Here is a 9,684-nt window from a genome sequence, read left to right as displayed (position 1 = left end):
ATATGGATCCTTCTTTAAAAAAGAAAACATATTTCTTTTGAATTTGTTTATCTTATTATATTCCACTTTTTAGTTCAGATATGTTTTCAAATTACTATTCATGTTTAACTCTCTTCTTTTTTCTAAGAAAAAGTACAATGAATCAAAACTTGCAATAAATTTGTGCTGTTAAAACTGGGAATATATACTGATAAATTTATGTTATATTTCTAATATACTATATACCAAGCCATTATCACAATAATCCTAGCAGAATAGTTGTATTAAAAAGTACAGAATTTGCAAATGAAAACAGGGGAGAGAAGAGGCATAGAATAAAAAGGTGAAAAATATGACATTAATTGAAAACTGGACCTGAAATTGTTCAATTTATCAGCAACAGAGATAAATGAAGTTAAAATGCATTAATCTCTCTTGCTAAACTAAAAAGATAGAAACTTTTGGCTCCTCCAAAATCCTCTCACCCATCATCTCCAACATTCTGTCATACTTTCTTAGTTGTTCAGCTCTTGCAACCAAACTCGAATCATCTTCGAAAGTGTCAAACGAGGCAGCAGTTACAATAGAAGCTTGGGTTTCAATTTTGGTTCGTAATAGAAAAGACAAAATAAGCACAAGAGAAGCCATGGATGGAAAAGGAAACCTAACCTTCAATTTAGCCCACCAGATAGAGATCACAGTGTAGTAATTTTGGTGTGTAAGTGAAGAAAATGTAGGAGCCACGACTCTTTTGTACATGCTTTTCTTTGTACTTTTCATTAATACAAGAGAAATTTTGGTCATGGTGCCACCGAAGTAGTTAGGGTTGTTGGGAACAACATTATTTCATAAATGAGGAAAGAACAATATCCACATAAATAATTTTTCCTAGATCTAATATGGCATGTTATTATTATTATTAGGATGATAAAGTGAGTTTTATCCTATGGTTTATTATGTCTAGTCCACCAAACTAACGGTGTCAGGAATGGGACGAAACGGATTGGTTCATCATCCCATTTTTTTCTTTTCAAAATAAAAAAATTTAAAAGTTTAATTTTTATACATTATAGGTTTAAATAATGTTTTGGTTTTTATTTTTTATATTTTGTTTAATATGATTATTTTTTCTTGTTCAATAAGGTTTTATTTTTTGTCAATTTTTGTTCATTTGGTCTTTTTTTTATAATGAGGTTTAAATAGTTAATAGTATGTGAATAATGTATCTCATATTTTAATTTTGTAGTTTTTTTTTGTTTTTTTATTTTATTTTTTTAGTTTAAAAATAATTGTTCATATGTCAAGTCAACAACCATGTGGTAATGTTAGTGTCAAGAGATAAGTTTCGTTATCTCATACTCATCCCAAAGAAAAATTTATCTTCATCCTCGTATTCAAACTCAACATATATGAATTTTTGCCTTATCTTTATCCTCACCACTTCATATCAATGTTTCTAAATGTATCTTTCAATATTAATTTTTATAAAAAAAATTGCAACTGAAACATAATATTATCAAATATTCAATATTAAAAAGACGTATTTTGGTTTCTTCAAAATTAAATATTTAGAAATAAATTATAATTGTACACATTTCAAATTAGAGTACAATATATATTTTTCATGAGAACTAAAACATTTATTAAATTTGCAAACGTTAATAAACAAAATATATAAAATTTAAAAATATTTTTAGAAATTACAAAAAGAAAAAAGATATTAACAATTAAAAATATTTTAAATGTCACTTTATTTTTATTCTTTAAATTATAATGAAATCTTTTTTTTATACACTAATAAAAATTACAATACTTCACTTGAATGAAATCACACAAAGACTAAATATTAAACTAATAATAATTAAAATTTAGCATAAATATTTCATCATATTAACTACAATATACTGAACATATGTATCCATGAACCATAACTCCTACAAGATTCTTCACCATGAATATGAATATGCACAACACATTTGCCACACTCATTTTCGAACTCACATGGGATTGAGGAGTGTATGATACCTGACTATTTTCATAACTTTGAGGAAACACATATACATCATAATTATACATTAATCAAATAACACTAAGGTTGTGTTCTTTTGAGATAAATGATTTAAAAGGGATGGAGAGGATGGATTTGGATGAATTTGAAGATAAAGTTTGTGAAGATAAAGTAATATAAAATAATATTTAAATGAGTTACTATTATTTTAGAATTTTTTTTAATGAATAAAATTTAAAATAAAGTATTGATTAAAATAAATAAAACAGAATTGATTCTAACACCCATGAATCAGTTCCAAACAAGACTAAACATATTCCATTCTTCTTCAGAATCGGTTCCAAGTGTTCACAGATTCAATCCCAAGTCTTGGTAGATCTAGTTTCCAATGCTCATAGATGCAGTTCCAAGCATATGTATGCATCCCATTCGAGTTGCGTCCATGAACCATAACCCTTGAAGGATTCTTCACCATGAATATGAATATGCACAACACACTTCTCACACTCATTTTCAAATTCACCTGGGCTTGAGTAATGTATGACACCTAGCTATTTCCACAACTTTGAGGAAACACATATAAAGCATAGTTCTACATTAATCAAATAACATTAAAGTTGTGTTTTTTTGGGAGAAATGATTTAAAAGTGAAGGAGAGGATGAGTTTGGATGAATTTAAAGGCAAAGTTTGTATTTTTTTTTTTAAGAGATTTGGAGGTGATGATGGAATGAATTTGTGAGTAAAATTTGTGAAAGATTTGATTGATGTGACATAATAAAAAATATAAATTTTAAAAAATAATATTACCAAATTGCCCTTGATGTTAAAAGTAATATAAAATAATATTTGAATGAGTTAATATTATTTTAGAATTTTTTTAATGAATGAAATTTTAAAAAAAAGTATTAATTAAAATAAATAAAACAGAACTGATTCCGACACCGATGTTCCAAATAAAATTGAACATATTCCACTCTTCTTCATAATCGGTTCCAAGTGTTCACATATCTGGTCCCAAGTCTTGATAGATCTGGTTTCTAGTGCTAACAGATCCAGTTCCAAGCATGTGTATGCATCCCATTCGAGTTGCGTCCATGAACCATAATCCCTACAGGATTCTTCACCATGAATATGAATATTCACAACAAACTTCCCACACTCATTTTGGAACTTACTTGGCTTTGAGCAGTGTATGACACCCAACTATTTCCACAACTTCAAGGAAACACCACGACATGACGACTAGGATGTGACATGACGAGTAGGACGTGACATCGAGCTATCTCCACAACCGAGTTATCTCCACACCCGAGTTGTCTAGACACTTGAGTTATCTCCATAATCGAGTTATCTCCATAATCGAGTTATCTCCAAAGTCAAGCTATCTCCACATCAAAGCTATCTTCATAGTCAAATAATCTCCCTAGTCGAGCTATCTCCATAACCGAACTATTTCTAGAATTGAGCTTTCTCCAAAGTTTAGTTATCTGCACAATTTAACTATCTCCAAGGTTAATTATCTCCATACTCCACACTCAAATAATCTCCACAATTGAGTTATTTCTATAATCAAGTTGTCTCCACAACGAGTTGTCTGTGTAGCCGAGCTCTCCATAGCTAAGTTATATTCACATAAAAAGCAAATGAAAGATAAATAACTTTCCCTAAAAGCAACAAAATTGACACACTTAAGCAAGGTTAGTTTTGTAAAACAACATATTCACCCACAAATGTCCGGAATAGAATGAGGATCTGACCTATTATTTCGTGCTCACACTTGGCTCTGAATCATTCCAAACAAACAAAAAAATCATTGCAAATCGATACCTTATATCTTATCTAAACAGTAAATCCACACAAAAAAAAACACTATTTAAATTTAAATGTAGATCATATTAACATTATTACAAAAATGAAAAATTCTTTAATTTTACAATGGTTATAAATAATGGACTGTAAAATAAGATAGTAAAGTAAATATTGATATTTACGCTAGTAATATTTTTAATCTAATATTTATTTATTTGTAAGTAAGATAAAATTTAAGGATCAATTAAGATAAATTTAAAATTTAATAGTATGTTTACGAAACAGGTTTGTCTATTAAATTATTTAAAAAAAATTTATTTTTTTTGTACATATTTTATTTTTAAAAATAATATTAAGTTTTTCTGAAACAATGAATACTTTAAGTTCAGATTTACTAACTTTTTATTATTACAATTATTATATTCTTTTAAAATTTAAAAATTGAAAAAATAATTTTTTTGTGAGTTAAATAAAATTAAAAAATTTTCAAAAATTTTCAAAAATTCAGTCTTTTATTTTTTTTAATCCGATTAAAGTTGAAGTTAAATAGTTAATTTTAATTTAGTGCTAAATAAAAAATAACCATCTTTCTTAGTTCCAATGTAATTACATCTATAAATACGTTGGAAAATATTAATATCTACTTCCACACATTCAAAAAAATAATACTAAAAATAAATATTAAAAATATATAGTATAAATAAATTGCGTATTTTGAATCTACGTACATTGCACTTCTAATCTTATTTCATTATCTATATATTTTAGTTAAGTTTTTAGATCAATAATATAGACAAGATATTTTGTAATCTATTAAAAGTAATATTTAATATAATTTTTAAAATAATCATTGAAGGTAAAAATAATTATTATATAATTAGACAAATTATTTTTAATCAAATATAATACAATAGATAAGCATAATCCTCATTACTGCTTCTAGTATAATGATAAACTTAATTAATTATGTAATTTATTTTTCCAAAGCTAAAGTCAAACACAAATTACAACCATGTCATAAAGACCACAAACAAAGGGACAAAAGCCTTTCATACAAAGTACTAAGAATTAGACCTGTTAGGATTTTCTCTTCGGCACCAAAAAAGAACCCTTTTTGGATTCAGCCCAAAACTCATTGGATTTGGGGTTTCCCCACCATTGTTCCATGCATGAGTGGCAAAGATAACAATAAAAGGGACAGAATCAGTGTCTTGTCCTCTCATTTCACTAGTTCCAGCCCCATGGCTTCCGAGAAGGAAGCTGCTCTTGCTGCCACTCCCTCTGATGCTGATGCTCCAACCATGTATTTACATCTTTTCTACTCCACACCTTCTCTCCTTACTTGGTTTTTGTCCTCAAAAGTATTTCAATTCTCAATCTTTCGTGGGTATCTCTTTGTTTCACGTAATTCCTTCCCATCTATCTGTTTGATGTTTTGAGTTTGCAAAAACCCTAAAAGGGTTGCGTTTTTATGTTCTCAACAATTTGTTTTGGGAAGAAAGGTATTAGGTATGTCCTTATTGGTGCTGCTTTGACGTGAAGATGTATGCTTGATTGATGGGATAGCCCATTTCCATTTGAATTGTTTCCTTAGTTTTGCTGGTTTGCTTTTGATGAAATTTGTTCCGTGTTTTTATATGGCTATGGTGGATTTATGCAGTCACCTATGTTTATTTGCAAGAGCCAGAGGGTTCTACCTATTAGTGCTGGAAGTTGGAAAAGGATCTGACAAGTCATCTCAGTTTCTTGAGAATTTTATGAATACCTATCATTAATTTTGTATTATTTGGTGCGCAGATTTGACAAGATCATCAATAAGGAGATTCCTTCTACTGTGGTTTACGAGGATGATAAGGTAATGTAATGATGCCTGATGTGTTTTGTTCTATGCTAATTGTTTCTTGGTGAGCGTACGAGAAGAAAATCTTAAACATTCAGTTCATGGTGAAAACAGTACAATGTACACTATGTTGAACATTTAAGCTTCACTGTTTTTTTTTTTTTACTTTTTCATTTTCAATTTCTTTCCCGTTTAGTGCCTAGATATATTGTTCTTGAACACAGAAAACTGGTTGTTGGACATTTTGATTATGTTAGGACCACATTAAGTAGTACTTGCGAAAACAGACTTCCAGATTTTTTCTAATTTCATCTTTTATGACATTTCAAATATATTTCATTTTTCTAATCTATATTTTAGCCTCTCTCAGTTAGGTATCAGTGAAGGTTTACAATAACTATTAATGGTCCTATTATTTTCCCCCATTTTGACAGGTGCTTGCCTTCAGGGACATAACTCCTCAAGCTCCTACTCATATTCTTATCATTCCTAAAGTGAAAGATGGGTTAAGTGGTCTATCCAAGGTACTTATTAGTGGCACTTTCTCTGTACATAGCTTTATTTTGGTGTCTCAAACTCCTGGAAAATCAATTGCACCCACGTATGGTTATGCTTGCTATATTTACACATTTAAGAAAGAACATAAACTATTTTCCTCTTTATATTCACTTTAGAAAGTAATAATGTAACTTAGCCTGTTATTTACTAGTATTTGAAAGCAAGTGATGAATTATATATTCCTTCAGAACGCTAAGCTTGCATTACCCTGTGGTAACAAAGATACAGTTTTCAACTATAAAGTGTTAGTGTTGGCAGCTACATGTACTTGATTTGAACCTTTCGATGTGGAACTATGGTTGTATCAAAACTTAGCTAACAACTAATTGTAGTTATGGCTACTTTTGTAATCATTCTTTCAGAATGATGATGCTGATACTAAATCTGTGTGTGGCTGATGCCGCTTCTATAGCTAGATAAAGTTTAGTGTGTTTCTACTTTTAGTTGCTTTGCTCTGAAACAGGTTCATGGTGGTTAGCTCCTACCAAATTGTCGTAAATTAATCCTGTTTGAATTAATATTTTATGATGAGAATATGACAATTTGCATGCTACCTAATCCTATTTGTTTGGTCATTTTTGTATTGTCACTTTTTCTAAGCGATGGCTTATGTTTGCAAATACTGTGCATGAAGGTTAGCTAAAAGGGTTTGGTTACCTGAAACAATTGATGGAAGAAACTTAGATTAGAAGATAGTTTGATTAAATATGGTTAGAGGGAAACCTAGAAGCATGGTTGGAAGATAGTAGATTGGAGTCATGGAAAGAAGTTCTTTTTTTTTTTTGGGGGGGGGGGGGGTAGAAGAAATTGTGCAAACAGTTTTGATTTATTTACATCCATGGAACCGGAGATGATGAAGTCTCTTTGAATAATTTATCACAGATCACATTCAGGTATAACTCGTCAGTTAACACACTAATTTTCTTGAACCAATTTACGACTTTTGTAGTGTCTCCACTTCCTGCAAAGTTGAGATATTTTTTTTTTTTTTTTTTTTTTAGATCATGTACTGTTGTTAAAATTCTTTACACTCTTGTACATATATCTCTTGACAAGAGCAAAAGAAAAAGAACTATATACTGCACATTTGCAATGCTACATTCATAGTTCTCTTTCTCACCAACACTTAGAGAGGCTTCAACTTTTTTTCTTCTTTCTGAGTAACCAAACTCAGTGACCGAAACTTTGGTATCAATTATGCTTGTTCATGTTCTTGTTGAATTTTCTGCAGGCAGAGGAAAGGCACTTCGATATTCTTGGCCGTCTTCTTTACACAGCCAAGCTGGTTGCAAAGCAGGAAGGTCTGGATGACGGCTTCAGGGTTGTGATCAACGACGGGCCAAAGGGATGTAAGTTTTGTTCTCCAGGCCAAATCCTGAGCTTTGATAAATCATCTTTCATTGAGTTTTTTATTCTAAAAGTGATTCTTCTATGGTATATTGAGTTGTGCTTTTACTCTTGACAGGCCAATCAGTTTACCACATTCATGTGCACCTCCTTGGAGGGAGACAGATGAACTGGCCTCCAGGCTAAAGTGTTAGAAAGGATTAGAGATGAGAATAGTAATAATGTGGTTGTGCTGTCTTTCGGTAATGGTTTTAAGACAACTAATAAATTGCAACATGTGCTGTACTTGAAGTGACAAGTGATTAAGGTTGCCAGTGTTTCATGCATTTAAACTCTTGTGGTGAATGCAGGTTAGTTTCCAAAGTTGTTTTCTAAATTGTTATTGTTGGTGTGACTTGCCACTTCAACATTAGTGGCATCAATCAATGTTGTAGTAATATTTTAGTTGATAGAGATAATAGTTCTACCAAACTGACAAAGGGAAAGTTCACAAGACAGTATAAAGGATGGTGGAAGCACCACAAGCCAACTAGAGTTGTGAAGTTAAGAACAAAACTAAGAATATAATGAGTAGATATATAATTTCATCTCTAAAAGATTGAGATTTTGACTTATGAGTCTTTGAATAATTTGTTATGTAAATGGACTTTTGAAATAATTTCCGGGGTGCTTCTTATTGTATCCCATGTTTTTCTTCATGCACCCTCAAACTTTTCATAATGTCCCATTTTACCCTTAATTATTTTGTTTTAAAATAATTTATAATAAAATTAATTATACACTATCGTAAATGACTAATCTAGTACGTGTTTATCGGATTCGGTGACCTTTCGGATTGTTCAAAATATCACAATTTTAATTTACTAGAGGAGGTCTTTCAACGTATACAATGGTTTAGACTTTCTATATTAATTTGCTAGGATGAACACAAACAATGTTCTTACAAAGCTTTTTGGAATAGGTAGAAAAGTCTATAGAAGTTTGACACTTGAAAATAATAATTGTCCTTCAAACAATGTCTTTAAATAGACTCGTGAAGAATGACGGTTACAAATTCTTTTATGTTCGATGAGTAGCTTTGAACTATAATAAATGTTTTCTTCTTCTTTCTATTATGTTTGTCGAGCTTAGATGTTGGGAAACCTTCAATGTACTACATGCAACATTAATTGTTTTTCAATTCTTTATGCAACTTTATGATATGATTCTAAATATAAGAGATGCAAATATTTAGGGATTGGAATCAATTAAGAACAAAAAAAATTGGAAATTTTAAATAAAATAGAGAAAACCTGGATAAAGGGAAAAAGGAAAAAATGCCATGAATAAGCTTGAGGAGGATTGCCACATTGGGGAATTCTTGATAAAATGACAAGATGCCATGAAAAACTCTAGTAGAGATAACCTCAGATATTTTTGGTAAAAGCGTTTTACTCTTATGAGTTCCAAAAGGTTTGAAAATACTTTAAGTTATAGGTCTTGCCTATTTTGCAAGTAAATGAAAGGAAATTACAATCCTTAAATTCCAAGAAAAGATAATATGTTTTAATGGTCATGATGACACATTCTAAATGGTTTTTAGTTTAAATCATGATTATAACTATAATATTAATATTTTTATTTTAATAATCTAGTCATGTAATATATTTAATTAATTTAGCCTCTTTAAGACGTGAAATCATCAATTAAGTCTCCAAAAGATGAGTCATCTTGTATTGTAATGTCTCTTTATGGATTCATCTAAGTCTTGAATTGGGTCTTCATCCTGGTCTTCATAATCCTCATCATTTTCTTGGACTTTGACGTTCATATCACTTTTTAATAATTGACAATACTTATCTCTCTTGGTTGTATAATATTTTAGTTGAAAAAGTGATAAAATCATTTGTACAAATAACTTGGCTAATGCTGACATATATTTTGTGCCAAGTAAAATTAATTTATATTTTAGCTTTAATCTAAAGTTTAAAAAAATTGACAGAAACTTCAATTTGAAACGGATATCTTGATGATAGACATTGAAAACATTTTCTCAGAAACTTAAGTTTTAAAAATATTTTGAGTTTGTTAAGTTAAAATATTTTATTGTACTTATTGTTTTGATCAATCAACATCTATTTATAAAACACATTTAAACTCTAT

At 29.9% G+C, this 9,684-nt stretch overlaps 1 protein-coding gene and 1 long non-coding RNA gene across 2 annotated transcripts; one reads left to right on the top strand and one right to left on the bottom strand.

Annotated features, from left to right (window-relative positions):
- Positions 1 to 310: 310 nt before the first annotated feature.
- LOC108345429 (uncharacterized) lies at positions 311 to 871 on the bottom strand. The gene is made up of 2 exons (XR_001833661.2): positions 649 to 871; positions 311 to 530 (listed from the first exon to the last, which is right to left on the bottom strand). It is a non-coding gene; the product is annotated as an uncharacterized LOC108345429 (long non-coding RNA).
- A 3,958-nt stretch (positions 872 to 4,829) lies between these two features.
- Positions 4,830 to 7,979, top strand: LOC108345766 (14 kDa zinc-binding protein). The gene is made up of 5 exons (XM_017584506.2): positions 4,830 to 5,100; positions 5,595 to 5,652; positions 6,072 to 6,161; positions 7,427 to 7,544; positions 7,661 to 7,979. Exons 1-5 carry the CDS (start codon positions 4,967 to 4,969, stop codon positions 7,726 to 7,728), a joined length of 468 nt encoding a protein of 155 aa, XP_017439995.1. The 5' UTR covers positions 4,830 to 4,966; the 3' UTR covers positions 7,729 to 7,979.
- Positions 7,980 to 9,684: the final 1,705 nt, after the last annotated feature.

This window comes from Vigna angularis, chromosome 8, assembly GCF_016808095.1.
Source record: "Vigna angularis cultivar LongXiaoDou No.4 chromosome 8, ASM1680809v1, whole genome shotgun sequence".
Lineage (NCBI taxonomy): Eukaryota > Viridiplantae > Streptophyta > Magnoliopsida > Fabales > Fabaceae > Vigna > Vigna angularis.
Note: the sequence above shows the minus strand (reverse complement) of the source record. Positions and strands in the feature narration are given on the sequence as shown.